This window comes from Hibiscus syriacus, unplaced genomic scaffold (genome assembly GCF_006381635.1).
Source record: "Hibiscus syriacus cultivar Baekdansim isolate YM2019G1 unplaced genomic scaffold, ASM638163v2 tig00005712_pilon, whole genome shotgun sequence".
NCBI classification, from domain to species: Eukaryota; Viridiplantae; Streptophyta; class Magnoliopsida; order Malvales; family Malvaceae; genus Hibiscus; species Hibiscus syriacus.
This window is the reverse complement of record NW_024062065.1, coordinates 99,545-126,365: the sequence shown is the minus strand read 5'-3', so window position 1 is coordinate 126,365 and position 26,821 is coordinate 99,545. Positions and strand designations below refer to the sequence as shown.

The 26,821-nt window shown below is 35.9% G+C and overlaps 2 protein-coding genes and 1 pseudogene across 2 annotated transcripts; 1 reads left to right on the top strand and 2 right to left on the bottom strand.

Annotated features, from left to right (window-relative positions):
• Nucleotides 1-100: 100 nt before the first annotated feature.
• Nucleotides 101-9,374, bottom strand: LOC120199881 (annotated as a pseudogene).
• A 9,421-nt stretch (nt 9,375-18,795) lies between these two features.
• On the top strand, nt 18,796-23,178 carry LOC120199910. The gene is made up of 5 exons (XM_039200880.1): nt 18,796-20,226; nt 20,759-21,605; nt 21,687-21,779; nt 22,142-22,915; nt 23,034-23,178. Exons 2-5 carry the CDS (start codon nt 21,078-21,080, stop codon nt 23,172-23,174), a joined length of 1,536 nt encoding a protein of 511 aa, XP_039056811.1. The 5' UTR covers nt 18,796-20,226; nt 20,759-21,077; the 3' UTR covers nt 23,175-23,178.
• A 2,503-nt stretch (nt 23,179-25,681) lies between these two features.
• Nucleotides 25,682-26,623, bottom strand: LOC120199880. Its single transcript, XM_039200861.1, has 4 exons — nt 26,483-26,623; nt 26,240-26,406; nt 26,023-26,138; nt 25,682-25,941 (listed from the first exon to the last, which is right to left on the bottom strand). Exons 1-4 carry the CDS (start codon nt 26,621-26,623, stop codon nt 25,682-25,684), a joined length of 684 nt encoding a protein of 227 aa, XP_039056792.1.
• Between the last annotated feature and the right edge of the window lie 198 nt (nt 26,624-26,821).

Here is a 26,821-nt window from a genome sequence, read left to right as displayed (position 1 = left end):
TATTTTACTCGCTAGTCAGTTGAGTAAATCTAACGTGAAACTCCTATATTACATGTTCTTAAACTACTCTCGGTATCATATGCAAAAGTTAAGCTACAAAGTTACAATGGTCTCTTTCGAATAATACCTGTCGGGACACCATAACAAACCGGTGCTGCCCCATTCAAGAAGGGGAGGGTGCAACGATCTCTGGCCTTACCAACAAACGAACCAATCGTTGCCCTGTGTTCACATACAACACTCGCCGAACTATTGTTTGCCGTTCCGACTAAATTGCTGCTTGCCCCTTTCTTTTTCGATTTGCCTTTACGGGCGCCTCCCCTTAGTTTCATCGCATCGAATTCTTTCACTAGTTGGTTGCACTGTGAACAACCTTCTGCTACATCCATTCTTTCTGTCAACCAAACATTGAGCACGGCCTTCCCGAACCGGTCAATGTCCTTGTCTGTTACTTCCCACAAGTTGGCAATTGTAACTGGAGAACCGGCTTGTATATAAGATAGCGAAACACCTCGTGGAGCATAGCAGCCGTTAAGCCTCAGTGACCCACTGCTTCAACCCATTAACACTGTGGCGGCTCACTTCTCCAGTCCCTGAATGTCGTCTTTGGAAATATATTGCTCTCCTGTACCAACCAGAAGCACAAAATGCATTTCTAAAATCTATGCAACGGTAAATTTAAACGAAACAAATGTCGCAGATGACAAGAGTAAACTGGCATACCACTTCCATGGCCGAAATATAAGTGAAGGTCGTGACTTTTCAAGGCTGTAACAAGTTCATCAGATGTAGGAACAGTTCCGGCCTTTCCCTCTATGGTTCATTGAGAAAGTAACTTTAACATGAGCCGATACAAGCTAATGGAAAAAACTGGCTTTTCTATCACTGCATGATAAATGCTTTTTCCTTTGAGTCCCACTTGTAATGAGGATAGAAACGGGTAAATTACCTCGAATTTCTGATCACTAAACCAGTTCTCGAATTCAGCTTGTGTGCTTCTAAGATCACTGTTGGGGTTTAACAAATAAAATGCGTCCAAGGGATCTATCAGAGGGACAGTAGCAGCATTCCTACTAAGTAGCTCATCATAACGACGACATCTCTCAAGTATCATAGAGATACTGCCTCCAGAAGACATTCGATAAACCTCCTGCTGTCTTAGAATTGGTATACTTTCCCAGGGAGGCATCTGCACAGAGTCCTCGTATGGTCAGTTTGCTACAATAAAAAGGAAAAAGGACGGACTTCCAAAAGATGAAAGGAACAATCTAACCAAAAAGATGTTGGCAAAAGCAAAGATGAAGTGTAAAAATTTCTATTAGAGGACAACCATCTTCTTGAAGCAAGATAAAATTCATGCTATATTCATCTGCCACGAGATTAAAAGAAATACAGAAAAAAAGAGCAATTTCACCAACCTGGACATCCAAGTCCAATATCAAAATTATTGGTTCCCTAGAGATTGTGTCCTCCCAATGAAGCTCATTCACCACTTCATGTATTAGTCGAGAAACCAATGCACACACGGTATCAATGCCATTAGATCACAATTTTCTCCTGTGTGATGTTCAGGCATGCCAATGTAGCATCCTGTTTGCAAACACCGCTTTGAAAGACACACTTCTTCAATATAAAACTTAGCAGCTCCAAGAACAAGTTTGAGGTAACTCTCGTTTATATCCACTTTGCATTTAGATTTCAGATTCCGCACCAGCTTCTTATGCACTGTGTTCAGATTTTCACATTCCAAGCAGTCCCCAAGAAGCTCATGCCTCCATGGGCCCAGCCATGAATCTTCTAAATTACTGGAAAACAGGCCATGCATATATAGTTCATACATCAATCCTCAATTCCAACATGAAATGCAGAAAATTACATATGAATTCTGGGTAGTTTACAAGAAGTGCCAGAAAGAAGAGAAGTTGAAGAATAAATGAATCGTCTTATGAGCACCAACGGAAATGGCCACTGGTGGTCCAGTTCCAATCACAATTGAGCCAAAAATGGATAAACAAATACCAGACGAAAGAGATTCCCTACCTCAACTTACCAAGTTGGTGATCAACCTTCTTTCTTATAATCCACCACTAAGACCTAGTACTTTTTATATCTTCTAAAGGACAGCCAGAAGATGTCACGTAGTTCTCTTCCAATATCACTTTAAATGCTGGAGCTACATTATCAACCACAGTGGAACCCCACGGACAATGCCACTTTTTACCTGAATACATCCGTTGACGTAATTCCTGGCTCTTGCATTCTCATCATTAGAAGCAGCATCTTCTGAAACTTCTGTATATTTTTTCCAGATTCTTTTAGCACCAGGTAAGTTATACAAAATAATATATTGATAATTTTTATTTTTAAAACTTTCTAGCAAAGAAATACCTTCTAAAACTGAATCCAGAGGCAAAAGCAAAACAATAGGTTGATTCTTGGAATTCAGCCGTGACAACAGCATTCATGCATGAATTGAAGAAGGGTAAAGTAGCAATTCTTGCAATAAACTGGTATAAGCATGGCCAAGCAAACTTATACAGATGATGGCGGTGGAAGGAAGGCCCGCATAAAAGTTCATCATGAATTGCTCAAGATCATGAACTGACTCAGGAGCAAGCCTGCAGCAGAACAATAAGAAGAAAGGATAACATTTCTTTTTCGTACGTACAAGTTGGGGGTTGATGGGGTAAGGAGAAACTACGCTAGTAAATTTTCATAAATTTTCACTTGTAGCAGCAGAAACCTTAACAAGGTGGATGTCTCAGTATGTGGGCAAGAAGAACCAGTTGCATGCAAGTCCTGAAAATGTAAGTCCTACAACCCAATTAAAAATTGAAATAGCAGGTGTAATATAGATGATAGAAAGAGCAAATCAGAAAAGTTGGCAAGATTCCACAAATTAACACTTTGTACCAATGAAACAGAATTAGCCAGAGCATAATCAATATTGCTACTATCATAATAAAAGATGAAGGAGACCCCGAATTCAGAATGACTCTCGAGGGCAAGGCATTTCCTCATAACATTATGGAGTGTGACTGTAATGCAATTCAACTAAAACATGTATGTAAAACTACCTTGACGTTTGAAGAAAATTTGTCGAAGTACTAAGCTCTGTTTTGAAAACCGGACCTGACCGGCCGGTTCAATCGGGAACCGTTGTTTAGTCCAGTTCAATCTAAACCGGTTGAACCGCTATTAGTGAACCGGCAAGAACCGCTGAACCGTTCGAACCGGACAGGCTGAAAACCGGAAAAAACCGAAAAAAAATCAAGAAAAACCGGGATTTTTGTTTTTTTTTATTTAAAAAAAGTAAACCAAACAACGTCGTTTGTTAAACGAGCCAAGTCGAACTCGAATATTGCTGAGCTCGACTCGAATTTAAAAACTTTAAAAGTAAGCTCAACTCAACTCAAATTCACAAGCTAAAAATTATTAAGTTCAACTCAAACTTGAAATATAATATTGAAACTTAAACTCAAAAAGGCTTGAACTCAAAAAAAATTAGAAGCTCGATTGAAGCCTAAAATTCGAGCTTGATTGAAGTGAAAGAATAGTTCACTCAATACTCACCAAAAGGCTCCATGATTTTGAATGTCAAATTACCTCTATTATTTATAGAAGTTAGTTGTGATGCGCTTCCATGTTTCTTAGCAATGTGAGATTGTTTTGTTCTCATATTTTTACTCTTTAGACTTTTGGGATGCTCTTCTATGTTTCTTAGCCATGTGGGATTGTTTTTAAAAAAAAATTAAACAAAACAATATCATTTTGTTATGATTTTTTAACCCCAAATTTTTTTAATTATAGTTATATAATTATATTATTATTTAATATGTTTTACCTTAAATTATGTTGTAGTTAATTGAATCATTTTGTTTCACTTGATTTTATGGTTTTTAACTTATATATGTTATGACTTGCTTTGAATATGACTTGTGATATAAAAAATTATTTTTTATTAAATATTTTTGGTATTTTTATTTAATTTTTTAAATAATTATGACGTCGTCCGGTTCTTCCGACCGGTCGAACTAGTTCGACCGGTTGAACCAGTGAACCGGTAGCATGACCGGTTCGCTAACCGGTCCGGTTCTGAAAACCATGGTACTAAGATTTCAATTTAGAAAAGAATTCACTGAAGATAATATAGCTATAGACCTATGGCAAATAACTTGTCATGATATTGTATCATCTTGAAAATGACGCCAAGGAAAGACAATATGAAGTGTGCAAGCCTACCCCAGAATCTACAAAGTGTTGAGCATTTGATCTCCCAGAGGTATTAGGAAAGAATTGATTGTTAAGATGTGTCCCAAATGAAGCTTGATGAAAATATGAAGCCCAATGACTTCCATAAAGTGCTTTGCAAGATGGCAAAGTAAAATGCTCATTAGTGGCAGAAAGCAATCTGGAAACCTGAGTGTTAATAATTAAAACTTTAGTTGACAAGGCATTAGAAAAAGGAAAGAGAACAAAAAGTTCAAGCAGTTGGAGGACAAATTTATTGGGAGCAACTTGCAAATATGATAAATGGAAATTACAAGGAAACTTCCTGACAAAACAATAAGTATATAAACATCACAAGTGGTAATCAATCAAATTTATTTTAATTGGATAATATTTTCCTTCATTACGGTAGAGTTAGGAAATCTGTCAATCAACAGTTCTAAAGAGAAACTTCATTATTGACTTAAGTGAACTTAGATTTCATTTGATTTTGGATGAAATATACCTTTAGAATAATTAACCAGTCTCAAGAAGTAGTTTAATGTGTCAGACTGTCCGATATTTGATCTGATGTTATTATAGATCAGAAAATTAGGAAAAGTAATTTAATTAGTTTACAAGAAGAAGACACCAAATTTCAAACAGGTTTGGCACAACTCCTAAATTAACAGTCAAAATAGTGAACATGCTATCCTCGAGTGTACCATACTTGATAAAAATCAACTAAGCACAAAAAAAAAAAAAAAATTAGTCTCGAACGTGCTGATATACCACAATCAGATTTTACATCAAGTCACAACTGAGAAGTTAAAATAAGACTATACTAAGCTTATGCAAGCATGAGGAACAGATCAGAATAATAAAAAAATCCAACCTTTTCGAAAAGTAGAGGAACCTCACGGCCGAGTACAAATGCTAGTTTCAGCCAGTGCATTATTTTTGATAACTGAACTTTGGAAAGACCACAGCATACAATTCTGTTCAGAATGCAAACCATGAAAAGAGGAAAAGGAACAAGTACTTAATACAAAAGACATAATTCATAAACTTGACAGCAGTAATTTATTATTGTACCAGAGTCCTTGTTTATTTAGATGCATGTAAATTTGAAAACATATAAACACGCAGATTGGTTAAAATATGTATCCTGCAACATAACAGAGGACAACTATTAATTGAACCTGTATAGAGGTGATAGACATACAAGCACACGTACCTGGTAACTTTGGAGTGGAAACTCTTGACAGTTATCCAACCTATACTGTATAGGATTGCTGCACTTTCAACAGCAAAAGTATCTCCAATGATTTCACTTCCAATCAAATCAAGCAAGAAAGATCCACGATCAGAGCAACAAGTCTGAGTATATGCATTTCTGCTGACTAGGACAGATATGCTTTGCCAAACAACTTTTTGTATCTCATGTGTCTGATCATGATACCCCAAGCATTTTCCTAAAAATATGAACACCAAATTGCAAGAAAGCATAAAGTAAATGTATGTTTTTACATAAATCAATGAGAACTGAACTGAACACCATTTATAATGAAGAGTGCATTTAATTGATAAGAAAGAAATATTTTCTTCAAACATAAGCTTTAAACTACCAACATTACTCTCATGATAGATCTTCCCCTAATGCATTAATTTTGGAAATATTTACAAGAATTATTAACGGTTACTCTACCCTTTTCCTCACTCAAACAAGGCCTGGAAGAACAACTAAAAGACTGTAAAATATTGTAAATAGCAGACTGCAATAAAAAAAGAAAAAGGCTACAATACAGTGCCTGTCCTACAAAAAGGAAGTCTTGATACAGATGACTGGAGTATGATCCTATCATTCAGTGTGTTTTCCAATAAGAGCGCTGAATGTTCACTACAGCTTATTTGACTTACGAATGAATAAAATATTTTACTTTTTCACTTTGAATTAGACAAAGCTAAAAGCTTAATATCAGATAATTTATATATAGTAATATGATCTCAAATTGAAAAAGACACCTAATAGGCCAACTTACTAGTTTTTATATGTTGGTGTGTGTGTGTGTTGAAATGCACAATCATATAATATCAAGGCAGCTGAACCATACCTATACCAGTAAGTATCCTCGCCAAAAGTTTCCTGCGGGCATACTCCCATTTGATATTTATGAAGTAGATCAGTAACCCAGATTTCATAATCTCAGCAGGAAGGCACTGCCAACACTTGGTTCGCTTACAAATGCATGCAATTTCATTTGTCGATTCATCCATATAGCTTTCTTTACCCAAAAGTGACGACTCCTTTTCCCAACAAGTATCAGAGACTTTGGACACAACATTGCCATTTGACTGTTTTGAACTCCCAGCTTGCGCTTCACCAGTACTGTTAATGCTCTGGCTTTGAGAAGATCGATATCTAGAGCGAGTTATCCTTGGACTTCGTTCAGGTATTACTTGTTGCTCCTTCACCGCAGGTTTGGATGCATTCTTAGTTTTCCTACCCTTTCTGGCACCTATTGCATCTGGTTTAGAAGCAGCATTGCCAGCAACATCTTCACCACTTATTATAGCGGTTCTGATCACCAGATCCTCCATTCTTCATCACTAATGATATTTTTCCACTGAGAATGATTTAATTTCTCAAGGGCTGACTTATACAAAATTTCAGCATGAGATAATTTCTCTTTCGAGTCATTTATGACGTCACTATCTGAAAGATTACCGAATAAATCACCAAGTTGCTGGTCAAGATTACCTTCCAACATCAATCTGCATCTTATGCAGGAATAATTGTTGCTGCTATCTACCAGAATTCTTTTGGCACTTTGCAGTTCCTGCTCCGCAAAATTCCGGAGTTGTTTCTTTCGATATAGTTTCCCTAATTTCATCAGAAAGTAAACTTTCAGCAAATCACCATTGCAGTTTTAAGAATGAAAAATTATCAATGAGACACAGAATAATAGGTGCAAATGACTTTTATACACAAGACGGAAGAAAAAGTAGCTTCAAATAGTGGTAAGCTCTGCGAACAGGAGATACTTTTTCCCCATAATAGGAAAGATTCAGCCTCAACCCCATTTCCAGCCATTTCATTAATACATCCAACCTGGACATAGTACGTTGATCAAATTAAATACAAAGATTCCTAAAAAGGGTAAAACATTAGAGAGAAATAAACCAGACATTGTAAGAGAGAAATTTAACCTGAACAATGCTTTCAAGCTAACATTGAAGCACATTCCATGGCTATGATAACAGCTACACAGGTTTGATGAACTACTGTCAAAGACCAGATTTCACTAGCAACTATTCTGGCGCTTGAAGATTCTTTGGACCATTTATAGCCTTCTGGGCAATTTCACAATTGTCACCAGATTCCTTGCATTTTTCAACATGCTTATCGAGAATGTAAATTTTCTTTTGAAAAGTTGATTCCGCAGTCGAAAAGCTTCTTTTGCATATGGAAGACCCTAGCAGAAAAATGGTAATTAGAAAGAAAATCATAATAATCAACATCGGACATGAACATAATAAGTAACAACATGAGCAAGATTTTCATAGTAGAGACACCCCGCAAGGAAGAGCGAATGACTACGCACAGGATCCTATGAAAGCAGCAGAGAGATAACTGACCAATTCAGTCAATGGTATAAAAAGTTCAATACAAATTGTAGCATTTGGGTTGAAATCTTACATGGCTTAAACTTGAAAATCATATGCATATATATATATACACTCATATTTTTTTGTATGTGATTACATATATCATACAAAATTAAGAGACTCGACTTAAACTTAAAAATTATATATATTACTAAAATTTTGAGTTATCATTTAAGTTTTATTTTGTAACTTAACTCAAATTTATTTTTTTAAAATCAAATTGAATTTATATAATTACAAATCAAATTAATTAGATCGTTGTTAGCTTTATCGATCAACCGAAATACGTCAAGAGGGGGTGAATTGACTTTTAGAAAAATATGGTGGAAATAACTCAAAAATAAACTTTTTCTCAACGATTTTAGACAAGTTTGACTTCTAAAGTATGCATCCACAACCTTAGCATCGACACTAAGGATTTCTCAAATCCACTAAATTTGCTAACTTTTGAGGACAAAGTGTAACCTTACAACAACACAAGTTTTATACCCAAAATCTTGCTTACATTTTCTCCCAAATTTAACAAACAAAAGAAAACCTCACAAAGACAAATAAGTTTGAACAAATAAACTCTCACCAAAATCACACTTGAGCAAAATTAAATAAATTAGCTCACAACTGTGTTACAAAGAATATGGCAATTTTAGCTCAAAAACTCTGTTGAAGTTGGTTCGATCTTATAATAATCTTTCTTGTTGTTCTATTGAATATTGGTCCCTTTTATGTCTTCTAACACCCTTCTAGCCGTTTGGAGCCGTGTGTTCATTAATATTGAGCATTTAATGCTCACCTGCAACTTTGGTATCGATGGTTATTGGGTATAGAAACTAAGCATCTTAACTATCAAAATTAGTCATTGAACAATCGATTATATCACATCTTGTTGTACAATCGATACATAGGGAGATTTTTGGACAAAATTGATGTTTTTATATTTGAAACATATTTGTAAATTATAATATGATTTAAATCACTTAAGCTTATTTTTCACAATTAAAAAATCACTTGAAAAATTTTATGATAAATTTTCTTAGAATTACAAAATGCAAATGTTAACCAATTAAATTATTTAAAAATATGTTATATCAAAATTAAATATTGGTTCAATAGAATCAAATCGAAAAATTTATTTTTTCGAGGCAAAATTTACTCAATACGGAGAAGTATATATAAATTACATTTTTATTTTTATTATTATTTAAGCTTATATAAAAATAAATGTTCAAACATATCATTTTTCCTATGTAGGTGTTTAAATTTTTTTGGTTAATCCAGATGTCTAATGCTACAAACGTTACCATTTTAAGTGTTCAGTTTGTAACTGTCATAGAAAAATCTTATTAAGTGACACATGTCACGTTCTAATAATTTCGAGATTTTTTATTTAAAATAAAAAAATAATTTTAAAATAAAAAATTTCTCAAAATCTTAAAAAATCTCAAATTTTAGATCCTAATTTCAATTCCTTTGTCACCTTCGACTGCCACCAACATCATTAATCGATCAAACACCTAAACAACGTAAGACTTGACAACTGCCGTAATAACAAATTCATATTTTCACAACCGATTGAACACCAACAACATGTAAATGCAGATTTCATTTTAAACATTAGATCCCTAAAAACCTCTTACATCTTTTGATTAGTTGTGGTAATTAACCGTTTGGCTGGATGTGGCGATCGTCCGTTTGCTATTTGGTCAATCGTGATAGTCGATCAGACCCCATTAGCCTTTGGTCGTTTGGGAAAGTTATATTAGAACAATAGGAGGGTATGACGTGGGTTATTTTTTTAATAATATTTTTATTTTAAATATTTTTTTAAAATTTTACAAACGCGATGAGTGTCTTTTAAACAATTTTATGATTACGCATTTGAAAGTATAACATTGAACATTAAACACCTAATTAATCAAAAAAAAAATTTAGACAACTGTTCGAAGAACGACGTTAGTTTATATTATATATAATATACGATTTTAACCAACTTTTTTTAGATTTTCCAAAATGACCAACTAAATCGCAATGCGATCGATAATTCGTAACGCGATCTCCGGTATCGCAAACCAGTTTCCAGATTCGCAACGCGATTCTGACTATCGCATTGCGATTTCCCAAATCCGCGTTACGATTTTCCTAATTCGCAATGCGAATACGTAAATCGCAACGAGATTCTGACTATCGCAATACTGAATTTCAAATTCGCAACTCGATTTCTGAATTCGCAACAGGTTTTAATTTCGCAACACAAATGTTTGGGTATATAACTACGCAGCAGCAGCAACTCATAACCTAAATCGCAACTCATTCCATCTCCATCTATCACTCTCTCCGGCGATATACGTTCCTATATCCAACGACATCCTTCCCCATCCGGCAATAGGTTTTAGTTTCGCAGCTCGTTTGTTTAGTAAATTAATTTACAATAATGAAATCATCTAATGTTGATCATGTTTGGATATATTTGTGTTTTGGAGGGTCATGGGAGAATGTTCATGGTGTTTTACAATATATGCCTTTACCCATGAATCTTCAACTAAAACTGTTATTAAAAAAGTTAAAATATGAAACTCTAATGTTACGTGTTGCAAATAAATTGAATTTAGAGCCCCTATGTGGATTTAGGCTATCTTATCAGAGAAATGGTAAAGTTTATTTGTTAACCGACAATGAAGATGTTGAACGATTCATTGCTTACATTAGTGTTTCAAGTGATGATGTTACATTGTATGTTGTTGAACCTAGAATAGTAGTGAAGTTGGGTCAGTAGCGGGTTGTAATCAACTAAATTTTTCAACCCCAGTTATGGTGCTCAAAATTTAATGGTTCCACCACAATTTCATCACCAAGCAAATATTGTTCACCACATTTCCAATACCAAACACAATCTCAAACCCACAACCTTTCCCTAATCCAAATCCCAATCAACTTTCAGCACCAAATTACGGTTTTCGTATTGACCAGTTAGACGATGATGAGCCAACAGAAAAAATTGTGGTACTAGTCAGTATTCGAATTTGATCTTGGTCAATACCCGGACTTTGATCTTGGTCAATACTCGGATTTTGATGATTTTTCAGAAGAAGAAACAGACCCTGCGTGTAATGATTTTGATATTGGTCAATACCCGAATTTTGATGATGAAATAGCCGTTGCCGATGAAGATGTTGTTGATGATAATGAGGAGGAAGTTAGACTGTAAATGAACATGTTGAACATCCATTCTGTAATTCATATAACACTGAAGAAGAAAAAGAAGAAGAAGAAATCCCCAAAGAAAAGTCTCCGAAGAAAATGCCACGGGAGTATAACTGGAATATGCCACAATTACTTCAGATACCGGAAGAAGAGTTGGTAAAGATAGCAGTTGATTGTTACACAAAAATTATTCGTATCAAGAAAGATGATTGTTTTGATACAAAGGAAAGACTTGAAGATAGCTTTGTATACGAAATGTGTGGAAGATGGCTATCAACTAAAAGTTAACAAATCAAGCAAAGATCGTTTCGAAACAAGGTGTATGATTGACAAAAACTGTATGTGGCGTATGATTGCAAAGAGGATAAAAGATTACGAAATGTTTCAAGTTAGGACTTTTATTGATAAACATACATGTTCAAGAACCCAAGTTTTTCCTCACCATAGACAGGCAAACAAAAGGTGTTGGTGGTTTTCTGGCTGAGTTAATGTTTTGAATGGTAGGGTATATCGGGACATGAAATTATGACTGACATGAATGCTCGGTTCAAGATTAGTATCTCATATTCTCAAGCTTGGAGAGCCAAATATTATGCCTTGGAATTGTTGAGGGGGTCGCCAGAAGCATCGTTCGCCCAACTGCCGGCTTATTGTCACAATTTAAAGCTGAAAAATCCTGGGTCGGTAACTCATATCAAACAGATAGAGATGGATGCTTTGAGTGTTGTTTATCGCCATTGGTGTGCGGTTAGTAAATCAATATAATTTTGTTGACTCATTTTTGTTAGTTACATGCATTTCACATTTAAATTATATTTCTTGTGTATATGATTTTGTAGATTCGTTCGTTTATTAATTGCATGCGCCCAGTTATTATAGTTGACAGAGTACATTTAAAAGGTCGATACCTTGGAGTAAACTTATTAGCAGTAGCCATGGATGCTAACAATGGGATACTGCCAATAGCTTACGGGGTTGGCAAATCTGAAACCTCTGATTCATGGACATGGTTTATGGGACATCTTAGGGATTGCATAGGTCCTATTAGCAATCTGAAAATCATATCCGATAGGGCAAACTCAATTGACAACGCTGTTAGAAGGTGTTTCCCAGATGCTTTTCATGGACTTTGTGGTGTTCATTTGTATAGAAATCTAAAATCAAGGTCTGTTGGTATAAAAATCACAATGGACATACTGGAATGCTGTAAAAGCTTATCGGGAAGTGGATTTTAATAAGCATATAAACTGTTTAAGACGTGTTTTGCCTCAGTGTGCTCAAACACTAGAAGATGTCGAGTTTGAAAGATGGTCAAGAGTACATCAACTTGGAGCAAGATATGGTTTCATGACGTCTAATAGTGCAGAATCAATCAACGCTCTAAGTCGTCATTCCCGGAAATTACCCATTACTATGTTAATGGAGTTTTTTCGAGCCTCTATTCAACAGTGGTACTACAAGAAAAGAAACCATGCAGGTATTATTTTTTTAAATTCGTAACTTATCATATTTTACTAAGTATTATTTATTTAAATTTACAGGAACATTGGAACATCATGTTACACTATGGCAGAAAAAAAGATAACGAAACGTGTTGTGAAGTCAACGTCATGGAGATTGAACCATGTCAAACACTTTGTTTGAAGTACGGATATAACTTAAATGGGCTGTCGATCTAAATGCAAAGACGTGTAGTTGTATGAAATGGCAAACATCTGGTTATCCGTGGCCATGTTATAAAAGTTTCTCTTCATCTAAACCAAGATGATTCAAGCGCATACGCTATGGATTGCTACACTACAGAAGTATATCGACAGACTTATGGCGAGACTGTCTACCCTATTCCACATCCTTCTGAGTGGACATACCAGATGACTTACAAACAGTTTTGCCACCAGCCATGGACAGAAGGCTACTTGGGCGACCAAAAAGTCACGATCGTATACCGTCTAAGGGTGAAGAAAGAAGAGATCGACATGTAGTTGGTTCAAGGAAAGTGGTCATACAAGGTTGACATGTGGATCACCAGTGCTCACAATCATCCTTTTCCTCTACCAAAATATGGATCCTCATCAAAATCCCAATCACACCGGCTTCACCTTTTGGGACTGTCAACTTAGGTGATTTTTAAATGCAAACGTTGTATTATGTGTATATATGTGTGAACTTTTAACATTTCAGTTAGGCATGTATTAGTAACTTGAGTTTTGAACATTGCTATGATATGTTCAGTTGTTATCACTTATTAGACATTCATTTGACTATCGCAACGCGAATATGACTATCGCAACACGGAAATGACTATCGCAATGCGGAATTGACTATCGCAACGAGAGAATCGCAATGCGAAATGAAAATCGCAACGAGTGAATCGCAATGCGAAAATGAAATCGCAACGCGATAGTCATTTCTGCGTTGCGATAGTCTGTTTGCATTCAACATAATGCAGATGAAATTAACAAATCAACTATTACATTTCAATCAATTAAACAAGCACAAATATATGTACACATCAATTAAACAATCAACATTTACAAATCATCTTTACAAATCAATTAAACAATCAAAAAATAATAATGAAATCAACTTTTGCACCCATACATCCATTTCACGCAGCTCACTTCAGGATTAACCTGCAGAAACCAAACATTGAATCAACAACGCTTTCTACACATCTAAAACCTACAAACATCAAATTATTGAATTCTAACTACTTAACCAAACATTTTCAAACCAAAAAGAGTAAATATGTTTAACAACACTTGCATTTGACTTACAAATTGTTTATGGACACTTTCATAATGCGGATACAGGTAGGCAGCGTCTCGCATATATCGCTCTAGCCATAAAATGCCGAAACCACAAGCCTACTGCACCTCTATCTCTATCGGTGGGAGGTAGAAAATGTGTACTTCCTGTCGTCAAACGCTCCAAGCACATGCATACAAGAGGACCATAATCCCCTCTGGCTTCCTTCGTTTGTTGTGGCGCGGTCTCGTCTCTGATAACTGTAACATTGAACTTCTTTGGCTTCTTGTTTCCAGACTTAGTCCAATAATCAATTGCATCCAAGAATTTAGCCAATGAGAGCTCCATCCCTTAATCATATCTCTCAAATCAGACATGATATGTAGTTTATCATGGCATATACTATTGTCTTTAGGGATGGGAGCTGAAGCTCGACGAGAAGCCAATGAGTACGGTCCAAAACAAGGATAAACACCTGCATCGAAATGTAATAATTCAAATTGCGCACTTATTATACACCCTTAAAATATTTAAACAAATATACTAACCTTATCGACCTCCACCATGCAGGATAAAGTTTAGCTTGTCCATTAGCCAACACATATTCCTGTCGTTGATTCTTCAAGTGAACTACGTGAAAAGACGTCGCATAATTGTATGTCAGACATGATATGTAGTTTATCATGGCATATACTATTGTCTTTAGGGATGGGAGCTGAAGCTCGACGAGAAGCCAATGAGTACGGTCCAAAACAAGGATAAACACCTGCATCGAAATGTAATAATTCAAATTGCGCACTTATTATACACCCTTAAAATATTTAAACAAATATACTAACCTTATCGACCTCCACCATGCAGGATAAAGTTTAGCTTGTCCATTAGCCAACACATATGATTCCTGTCGTTGATTCTTCAAGTGAACTACGTGAAAAGACATCGCATAATTGTATGTCGCGTTTTTTTAATATTTTTCTTCAATTTCCTTACAATTAGAAGACGTGTCACCCATGCCTCAATATGTTGTTTACAAAAAAAAGACATATATTAGTGAATTACATAAATTTTAAAAAAAATTAATCAAACTGAAATATAAGAAATATAATACTTACCCCCCCATCGAAATAGCCGTTGTCTTCAACCCCTAATAATACACCCCACCAAGACTGTCAATCAACAAATGCATATCATCGAGTTTGTATATGTCAGCGTAACACCCTGGCTCCGCTCATGTAGAAAAATCAACTGCGGTCTTAGCCCAAAGGGTATTATCCAGAATTATTTCCGGTAGTTGTTTCCTCTCCACTTCATCTGCCGGAATGGTACTGGCCGGTAACTTATAAGCCACAGTCACCCATCATGTCCGCACGTGAGGGGGCTTCTCAATAATTCGATATATTACGCCGTGTGAATCGGGCTCTAGAATGTTGGGAGGGACCTCTTCAACGATGACAGTGGCCTCTTGAACGGGGGAGGGGACTCTTGAGGGATGATAGGGGCCTCTTGAACATAGGGAGGCTCTTGATGCAGAGTGGGTTTTTTTTTTACGGATTCTTCGACTATTGGGGTGAACGGACGTAATGGCACGTGCACGCCGTCTGATGCGTGAACTCCGTCTGGCAAGAAAAACCGACGTAGAGCATCCACCTTAGCGGGCCGCTAAAAATAAATTAATACATAAATCAGTAAAAAACACATGATATTAAACAGTGAACAAAGACAAATATATTTCAAACTTGCACGGTATTCACCCAAGTCATTATTATATCATTGTTCACAAAATGCATCAGATAACATTCCATAAGTAAGCACTTATATAACATTTAAAATGACAACATATAGGTTTAGTGTAGGTTCAATGACAACATAAAGAGTAGTTTTTATTCTTGAAACTTAAATTTTCAACACTGTGAAGTTAGTATTTGTCTTTTGGTTGAAGTAATGCAATTCATTCAAGTTTCAATTTGCAGAAGAAGAATAGAATCTGAAACTTAAAATCGCAACGCAAAATGACTATGCAATGCGAAAATGACTATCGCAATGCGAAAATGACTATCGCAATGCGATTCTTTCGTTGCGATAGTCATTTTCGCATTGCGATTCTCTCGTTGCGATAGTCATTTTCGCGTTGCGATAGTCATTTTCGCATTGCGATAGTAAACTATTCTTCTTCTGTAAATTGAAACTTGAATGAATTGCATTACTTCAACCAAAAGACAACCAAAAATAAATACTAACTTCACAGGGTTAAAGAATAAACAGTTAAACAGTATTGGCAGCAACCGAATGAATTTACTAAGCAATCTAAGTAAAATTACGAGTAAATTTATCAAGTTAAATATGAAAAATATTAAACTTACCTCGTTGCGTAGAGTATGAACCTCGTTCTGCAACGATGCTACAATCTCACGTAGAGCTGCTACCTCACCACGTAAAGTAGACACCTCAACACGCCATGCACCATTGTCATCGCGTAAAGTACCGACCTCCTCACGCAAGGCATTGACCTCATTACGTAACTCCCCTAACTCATCCCGTGGAGGTGGAGAACAGGGAGATAAACGTCGTGGCATCTTTTTCGGTCGCCTATCATGAGGTGATGGTGGAGAAGAGGCTCGATGATGTGTCAGAATATGTGATGACTCTCATTGTGGAGGTGTATATTCGGGTCGATCAGGTGATGGCTCTGGGTGAGGTGATGGCTCTCAAAGTGGTGGTTGCTCATCATCCGTTCCATCAAAAAAAAGCTTACTAGCTTGCCACCAATCAGTGGCAAGCTCAGCTTCCGTGGGTGTCAGCCTCTATAATGGAGTGTTGGCCTCCTAACAATATAAAAGCTCAAACAAAGTTAAACGTGTACTAGTAATAACTTGTTTATAAACATATGGTAGTATTTGTGTTAACTTACATTATTTATTGTAGTATACGGTAGTAAATCTTTCCATTGCTGCAAGGACCGTTTCCTCTTCCAGGAAATAGCCCTAGGAATATCATTAGAAGTTTTTAATGCATATGTCCGCATGGCGGGAAAGGCCTCAAATATCCAAATCTACAAACAATATAATAACAAACATTAGTAATTGTTAAAGAATTAATTATAATTTTGGAAACATTATATAAATTATTACCTTAAAGGCCCAAATAAAGCCTGACAAAGTGTATTTGGAACCATCGCCACGCAAACTTTTCTGATCATTAAAGGCAGACGACAACTTATTCCATGTAGCTCTCCATAGATATGAACCCCACGGAAACATGTTCCATGCATTAAGGTCCTCTACCAATTTAATTAGATCATTAGGAATAGGTTGTCGGGCCTCTCTGCCTAAAAAGTCGGCTTGCAAAAGTATTAGAAGGCATACTCGAACAACATCGACGTCATCCATCTGAGTAAAACCATTTCTTATTCAATAATCTCGTCAAGTCTTCCACGTGTAAATTCGACTTCTCCGTTGACTGCTTAGGAAAAACCCGGGAAAACCATGATAGGCGGGTAATATGTCTAGTGTATCGATCTACATCATCGTGTCCGAAGCGTAGACCGATGATTAAGCAAAACTCCTCCCGCCCAAAACACGTATAAGCCGATGGAAAATCAAACCATATCTCTTCATCACGACGTTGTATAGTCTCTGGTAGATCGCTAGTCATGGTTTGAAGAAACAGATGGGTCAACATAGCATCTCCACCCGGATGTTGTACTTTCAGCCATGGCCCGAAGTAAGTATCCTCAAATATTTTTCTTTGTGCAGGTGAAAGCTTCGACGCAATTGTTTTGGCCAGGCTTACTTTATTTCTTAAGGTCAATTGAGCCGAATAAAAGTTCTGCAAAAACAATAAACATACCAATTTAGATATACCAAAAACTACACTGTGAAGATATGAACAATAAACATAAAGAGTAGTAGTTTATTCTTCAAACTTAAATTTGCAACACTGTGAATTTAGTATTTGTTTTTTGGTTGAAGTTGAGAAACTTTAAATCGCGAAATAAATCGCAACAAATATCGCAAAATGACTATCGCAACGCAAAATGAAATCGCATTGCGATTCTCTCGTTGCGATAGTCAAATTCGCATTGCGATAGTCATTTTGCGTTGCGATTCACTCGTTGCGATAGTCATTCTCGGTTTCAATACTAAAATTGAAAGAAACTTGAATGGATTGCATTACTTCAACCAAAAGACAAAACAAAGACAAATACTAACTTCACAGGGTTAAAGACTAAACAGTTTAGCAGTATTGGCAGCAATCGAATGAATATAATAAGCAATCTAAGTGAAATGGTTAATCTATTATTGAAAACACCAGTAAACTTATCATCAATTTCAATATGAAAAACCTAATAATAATGCAAAAATTCAAAATAAAATAATTAAAAAACTAACCATCGGTGGTTGATTTGGTTGATTTTCCATTTCTGACCGTGAATGATTTCGCCGGAGATGGAAACTGTTATCGTCGTGGGGACTGATTTCGTCGGAGATGGGGACGGATATCGCCTTAGAGAGTGAGAGATGGAGATGAGACTGAGTTGTGATTTAGGGTTTTAGGTTATGAGTTGCGATTACGGGATATACTGTGGACGGTTCAGTGTTCCGATATTAATATATTCGTGTTTGGAATTTGAAAAAAAAATACGCGTTAATATGAATGACGATATAAATCGCATTGCGATAGTCATATTCGCATTGCGATTTACGTATTCGCATTGCGATTTACGTATTCGTATTACGATTTACGTAATCGCATTGCGATTTACGTATTCGCATTACGATTTACGTATCACATTGCGAATCTGGAAACTGATTTGCGATACCGGAGATCGCGTTGCGAATTATCGATCGCATTACGATTTATTGGTCATTTTGTAAATCAAAAAAAAATTAATTAAAATCGTATTTATAAGACATTTTTTGTCACTGAGATTATTTTCTCAATAAAATGTTGCACCCTTCCTCCATTCGGTCTGCATCGGTTCAATTCTAAAACCCATTTTCTCATCTTCCTCTCCGCAAGTTCACACCAGAAAATACTAGGGCTGTTTAGCGAACAAAGCTGTTCATTTTACTAACCTTTTTTCTTCCTTATTTTTTCCTCCTGGTTTTCTGATAGTTTTTTGAATTTGATTAGCTGAATTGCGAATAGCGAACAGCGAGAGAATTGAGGGACGACGAAGCCTCGATAGCCGTACGATTGAGATTCTCTTTACTTTTTAATCTGATTTAGAGGGTTAGCGACTGATAATCCTTATGATAATCTGAAAATTTTCTTTTCCTTTCACTCTGTTACTGAACTGTTCGTAGTAGGGGGAAAAAGAGAGAACCTGTTTTTTTAGGGGGTTTGTTGAAGGGATATGTATATTTTAGGGTTCTAATTTTCTGGTTATTTACAATATTGGGTCTAAGTTCTTCATTCAAAGCCGTCTCGTTTTTTACTTTCTTGTTGAAAGGATAGAATTGTCATCTTAGATATGTGGAGGTCTTGGTCTTCTTAGTTTGTTCTTGTCTGGTTTTGAAGAACTCTAGAAGCAAATCTGATTTAGATGGTTAGCGACTGATAATCCTATGATAATCTGAGAATTTTCTTTTCCTTTCACTCTGTTACTGAACTGTTCGTAGTAGGGGAAAAAAAGAGAGAACCTGGTTTTTTAGAGGGTTTGTTGAAGCCTGAAGGGATATGTATATTTTAGGGTTCTAATTTTCTGGTTATTTACGATATTGGGTCTAAATTCTTCATTCAAAGCCGTCTCGTTTTGTACTTTCTTGTTGAAAGGATAGAATTGTCATCTTAGATATGTGGAGGTCTTGGTCTTCTTAGTTTGTTCTTGTCTGGTTTTGAAGAACTCTAGAAGCAACCCTTATATTGAAATTGGAATAGGAATATAAAGTGGGAAAATAACCGGGTAATTTGAATTGCAGAAGTTCTTGTTTAGAGAGTTACCATTTTTTAAAAGAATTCTTGGAAAATCCTCAAGTATATTTTATTACTCAGCAATGCCACTATTATAGTTTCTTTGAATTATTGACTTGATTGTCTTGTTTGATAATCTTGAAAGTGTATATTGTATAGGAGGAACACGAAGGACAAACTTAGTTACAGTCTAAAGAAAAGAATTCTGAAATTGAGAAATTTTGGTTTAGTTGTTAGAAACTTTGAAGTTCATGTTAAGGTATTTGATGGTTGAAACTGGATTAAAGGGAACATAACATTTTTGGAAATTGAGAAGTTTAACCTGGAAATAGAGAAACAGAACTTGAATTTTTTCTTTATGATCATGTTTTGTGAGAGTTATGGAAAGAAATGAGCCTTCATTGATACCGGAATGGTTGAAGAGCGGGGCAAGTCTTACTGGTAGTGGCAATTCAATTCACCAATTTACATCCTCATCTTCACATTCAGGTGATTTTAGTTTATATCTTCAGGGTTTATTATTTCTTTCTTGCATTTATGGCATTGATAAATCTCTGTTGGTTGATATCCTTAGGAGAGATTTGATGATATTATTTCAAGGATGCATATATCACTCAAAGTGTTATAGTACATACCCATTTTTCAAAATGCGCATCTTGATTTTGCTCGGAAAAGGGAACTTTATTTTAAACTTTTTAAGTTTCTTGACTTTCTTCTTTATTTTACTTTTAGAGGTATGTCTCTAGGATTTTTTTTTCTATGTAGTTGTCTGCAACTTCATTTTGCTTGAAAAAGAGTACATTATTGTAATTATTTTAAAGTTTCTTCTTTATTTTTATTTAGAGGTGTGTCTAAGAGTTGATTTTTTTCTCTTTGTAGTTACCTGCAACTTGTTTGCCTATTTTCTGATAGCATTGTTGATAGTTAGCGAAATTTGAAATTTATCTTCTTGTAATTCTTTACAAGAAAAATTGAAAATAAATTTATATATTCTAATCTTTGATTCTTTTTTTCCCAATAGAAAATAATTCTGCATTGAAGCATGCCAGAAATAAGTTGGCTGTTGACAATGATAGTGATATAGGTTGGGCATCTGTTTTGGATAGGGCCTTTCATGTTTATTCTAGGAGGAGTTCTAGTAGAAAAGGATCTTCTGGCTCACTGGCTTATAGCAATTTTGCTAAAGGCAACCGTGAAAGGGATTGGGAAAAATTTACTAATGGTTATCATGACCGAAGAATGCTGTTCTCAGTGACCATAGGAACCGAAACTATTTTGATTCTCTTGATAACCTGTTGCCTAGCATATCTGAGAAGGATGTCTTACGGCGTTCACAGTCTATGATAACTGGCAAGCACAGTGACACATGGCCAGGGAAAGCAACAAATGAATCTATTAGCAACAGAAAAAGCCATCATGACAGTGGTAATGGTGAGATTAGCACAGCTATCCATGATAAATCTGCATTTGAACATGATTTTCCTTCGCTTGGTGCTGAAGAAAGACCAGTGGGGTCTGAAATAGGAAGAATTTCGTCTCCTGGCTTGAGTAATAAATTTGCTTTCGAACATGATTTGCCTTCACTTGGTGCTGAAGAAAGACAACTTGGGTCTGAAGTAGGAAGAGTTTCATTTCCTGGTTTGAGTAATCCTGGGCAGAGCTTTCTCTTGGGGATCACACCTGGCACTGGCAGTTATGGCAGGACATCAGCTCTTGCAGACATTTCTGTGGGTGTGGGAAGCAGTGGCAGAGGTGTGGCAGTTGCTTCACAAAATGCTTCTGCAGGCTCAACTCCAATTACAACGATGAGCCTTAATATGGCTGAAGCAGTGGCTCAGGGGCCTTCTCGTGCTCGCACACCTCCCATGGTAAGCAATTCTTCTGTACTTAGTTTATTCACTAGAAATATATGAGTGCTGAAATAAGATCTGATGTGTTCTTTCTTCTAGTTAAATGTTGAAACTCAAAGGCTCGAGGAGCTGGCTATCAAACAGTCGAGGCAACTAATTCCCTTGGTGACAATATCAACGCCTAAAAGTTTGGTGAGCTATTACTGTTAGCTTCTTCTTCTTTTTGTATGTTTTCTAATTATAAGTACACATTGGGTTATATGCTGGTGGGAGGAGAGGTGGCATGGGTTCGGTCAAGGTATTGTAAATTATTTTTTTACTGAACAGAGATGAAGTGACTGCAAAGGGAATAAGGGGGTAAATGGAGATATTTGGTTTATACTTTATACTGTGCTAGAGATCTTATTCTAATTTTCTTTACAAAACTAGATTATGAAGTCAACGACAACTTAAGTGCTGAGTTTTTTGCTTATTGAATTTATAATAAGATTTTTAAGGTTGGTTATTTTTCTTTTATGTCTGTTTGAGTATTGCTTTCTGTTGTTTTCCAATAGGTGGTCAGTCCTTCAGAGAAATCAAAACCTAAAGTTGGACAGCAGCTTCATCCTTCAATCTCTTTTAACTCCACACATGGTGGAACTTCCAGATCTGACAGTATAAAAGTTTCCAATGAGAGCAGGCTTTGCATACTCAAACCATCTCGAGAATCAAATGGTGTTTCCTTAGTGAACAAAAAAGATAACTTGAGTCCTACTAATGGGAGCAGCAAACTTGTGAATAGTCTACTAAGCGTCACTCCTCCAGCTGCTGCATCTGCTCCCTTTAGGAGTTCAGGCAACAGCCCCAGGTCTGCCACTGCTGAGCATAATCAGATTCAGTTGCGGTTAACCATGGAGAAGAGAGCAACTGCTCAAGCCCAGAGTAGGAATGACTTCTTCAACCTTCTAAAGAAGAAATCTACCACGAACTCTGCTTCTTCCATCCTTGATCCCAGCCCTGCTGTGTCGCGACCTGTCTCCGAGAAGCCTGATGAACTTGGCCCTGAAGATTCCTGCTCTTCCGATTCTCTAATGGATGTGGCCGTTCTATCACTAGAAATGTCAAATGCTGACTTGCTAACTGACAATAGGAGTGAAATAGCCCTGAATGGAGATGCTTATACCGAGCCTCGTCACTGTCCTAGCAATGGGGATGGGCATTCAAGGCATGATGTCTTCCTTTATCCTGATGTGGAAGAGGCTGCATTTTTACGTTCCCTTGGTTGGGAAGAGAAAGCTGAAGATGATGATGGTCTTACAGAAGAGGAGATTAATTCCTTTCTCGAGCAGGTAGCTACTCCAAAGTCGAGGTTTCTATGGAATTAGATTCTGCAATTCTTTGTTCACTCATGGTGAAATCTCGTGTTGCATCTCCTAAAAGGTTTTTTGCAATTGTTTTTCCCTGCAGTACTCTAAATTGAAACCGTCTGCAAAACTTCTCAAACGAATGACGATAAACTCTCATAATGGGATTCATGGTGATGCATCATCTGGATTGAGCTCAACGGATTCCAATGGAGAAGCTTCGACTCATCAAAGTTCTAATTGACTTGGTAAAGTTTGAATGCATAGCGTATTTTACCCTTCTTTTAATGAATATTAGGATGGAAATATAAGCAATTTGTTTTTTGTTTTAAAGAAAGGATGGGATACTACAAGTTACGACCGACTCAATCCTACAAACGTTGATGAATTCTACCCGGTTTTTTACCATATGATTTTCTAAGATAAAAAGAACAAATAATTTATTTTTCCTAAAAAAAAAGATATAAAAGAACAAGGTTGAGAAAGAAAGAGAGTCGGAGTAGGTTTATGTTATGATGCCTGCATGAATAAGATTTTGCTGTGGGGTACATAGTCTGGGTTTTATTTTTTGATTCATGGTCTCTGGGTTTTCACTTGTGGCTGATGGGGACACAATTCAACAAATATCTTATGGATTATTTATTTTATCATTTGAAATTGAAAATAGCTTATGGGTTATTTATTTTATCGTTTTTTGTAAAATAATTTATGGAAATTGTTTTCTTTTTTTTGTTGTTGGGTAAATGTTTTAAAAACTAATAATTATAAATACTAAATAGAATAATAATAATATTTATTATAAATTCTTAAAATCCCTATTGTTTTTACGAGTAGTTAGTATCACTATTTTAAAATTTTAATAATATTTATAATATAAACCATTATTTTAAAATTTTAATATAATTTTTTTTCCTAAAGGTTCTTTCTATATTCAATTAAAAAATATTTATTTATACTGGCAATTTAGGGAATATCGGTTAAGCGAGAAATACTAACAAAAAATATTTATCCAAACAATTGCACTTCTGAAGAATTTGGGTAATCTATGTCAAATATCATTAATTTTTATGTTCGGGACCGAAAATGTCACTGACGTTTTAATTTTGTCAATTTTAGCACGGACGTTTATGTTTCACTTCAACTTTGACACTCCGTCGTTAATTCGTTAACGGCACGATGACATGACATGGACAGGCCGTGACGACGATGACTTGGACGGTTTATTTAAGTTTTTTAGCCCACATAGGATCGTTGTTGGCATTTGATTGGTATTTTGTGTGATATAAATACCTAATTTAACCCTAAATTACCCCATTTGTTTCCTTTCTCCTCTTATTTTCGGCACCAGAAGAAATAGGAAGAAGGAAGAAGCTCGCTGGTGGAAGAAGCAGAATAATGGAGCAATCTTTTGCATATCCAGTCTGTGGGTGTGGATATCCGGCTCAACTGAGGACATCATGGTCCAATGATAATCCCGGGAGAAGATTTTTTGGCTGCAAAAACTATGGGAGTTTGGTTTTACATAGTTGTCGATTTTTCTGCTGGTTTGACCCTCCAATGACTCCACGAGCACACGTTGTTCTTGCGGGATTGTTGAAGAAAATCAAAGCAACAAATTAGGAGGAATAAGAGAATTGTTTGGAGTGTTTTTTTAATTTTAGAGTTTGTATTGGGTTGGTACATAAAACAATGGTGATGGAGATAAAATTTTAGGGTGAAATTTGTGATGATAGTACTTTTGGTTTGTAATGGGACGAAAAATTGAGGGTGAAAATTTTAGGATTAACGGGTTGGTGCTTGTTAGATGGTTTTGTAAAATTAACTGCTGAGTTTTGCTTGTTAAAAAAACTTGGTGATTTGGTGCTTTGATGCTTACAATTTTTTTATCTTTAAAATGTCAAACATGAATGATAAACAAAATAAATTTCATTCAATTAGAGTTGTGGTTGATAATCAACATATGTGTACAAAAACATAAAGTGCACATAAGCACTTAAGTTAAACAATATCAACCTATAAAACCAGCAAAATATGAAACAAAATATCAATGTGAATAAATACATGTGTTCAAAAGACATAGTTCATAAACGTAAGTATTCAATCCAAAATATCAACCCAAGTTTCTAAGTTCTGAAATCATCCACATAAAGTTGGAGAATATCAACCTATAACATCCTTGGTCATTTTGCAAAAACAGTTTGACAGTCTTCTTGGGAAGTCTGGGTTATAGTGCTTAACTGGCTTAATTGTTGGTTGGCAGTCACATCTTCTTGTGAGGGCGACATCTATCTAACTGTCATTACATTTTCTGTTTGGTGGTTGGTTGGATAAAATGTGTGGCCTAGAGTAGGAATAAAGACAAATGGAGGCTCAGCTTGTGATGATGATGGTGCTTGTGATGTTGCAGCTTGTGATGATGATGCTTGTGATGTTGCAGCCTTTGATAGTGGTGTAATCGTTGTTGTAGTTCTTCTCCTAACCTAAAGTCATAAGTATACCAAAATCTCAAAACATAATTGTAATTGTGATATAAGGTTAAAAAAGAATAAGAAATATATACATGTAGTTTTCTCCGGATGTGCCTTGATTCAACCCTTCTTTCGTTGGTTTCCCTTGTTAAGTTGGAATTAGGTCGCCTAGGTGGCATGTTGCCTCTAGGTGGCATGTTGCCTCCAACTATCCCTTTGCATGACCTTTGGTTGTGTCCTGGTTGACCATACTTGGAGCAATACATCATCAAATCTTTCTTGCTCATTGTAGCATGAGAATTTGTAGGCTCATTCGCTTCCTTTCTTCTCTTTTTTTAGGTCTTCCTGGTGGTCTTCTAATTGTTGGTGGTATAACTGGTTCACAAGTGGTGTCAGTTAGCCACTGATTGGGGCCTATCATGGGTTGAATGAAGTGACTATAAATTTCTCGCTGATTGGTTACAAAATAAGAGTTGTGAACATAAGATTCAGGCCTTTGATTATTTAACACCATTACAGAAACAACATGTATGCATGGGATTCCTATCAATGAAAGAAATAAAAGTGGTTAAATTAATAAAGTAAATGAGAACAATATTGTAACATAAGACACTTGATACAAACCAGTGAGATCCCACTTCCTACATGAGCATGAATGATTTTCTAAATCAATAACATGTTGGTTAGATGGTCCAACAGACACTTGATATTTTTCACCTCCTGCGTGTGTAGGCCAACACCTACACATAAAAATGAATCATGAATAAATAACTTAAAGTTATAATTGGAAACAAACTTAACAGTACATACACATTAGTAAGAATAAATAGTTTAACAATACATAGTGGACTGTTGAATTGCAAGTTCAATTTTCTTTTGGATTATTAGACACAAACTTCCGGTGTACATGTTTGCAACTTCATTTTTCTTGGCAATATTTTCCATTATCTTGGTCCTAATCATCTCCATTAAAGTCAAAATTGGTTTATCGCGAGCTTCTAGAATCATCTTGTAACAGAACCAAAAAAATGGCTTAGAATCATATTGTAATATAATCATATTTAAATAATTTTATTCATTTTACCTTGTTAAAACACTCCGACAAATTGCTGAGAAGCATGTCTGATTTACTCCTTGGGGAGAAATGAGATTTAGACCATTGGGCAGGGTCTTTTGCATGCAACCAATCAAAGGCTGGTTTTGATAATGCTTTCAGTTCATCCATTGCATCTTCAAACTCTTTTTTGTAGGTAGCTCTAGATGCCTTCCACAATGCATCCTTTAGGTTCTTCCTTTGAATTGAGCATTATTCTTAAAGTTGGAGTACAAGTGTCTCACACAAGTCCTATGCTCAGCATTAGGTAAAACATATATCATTGCCTCAACGAGACCCTAAAAAACAAGACGCAAAGTATTAGAAAAA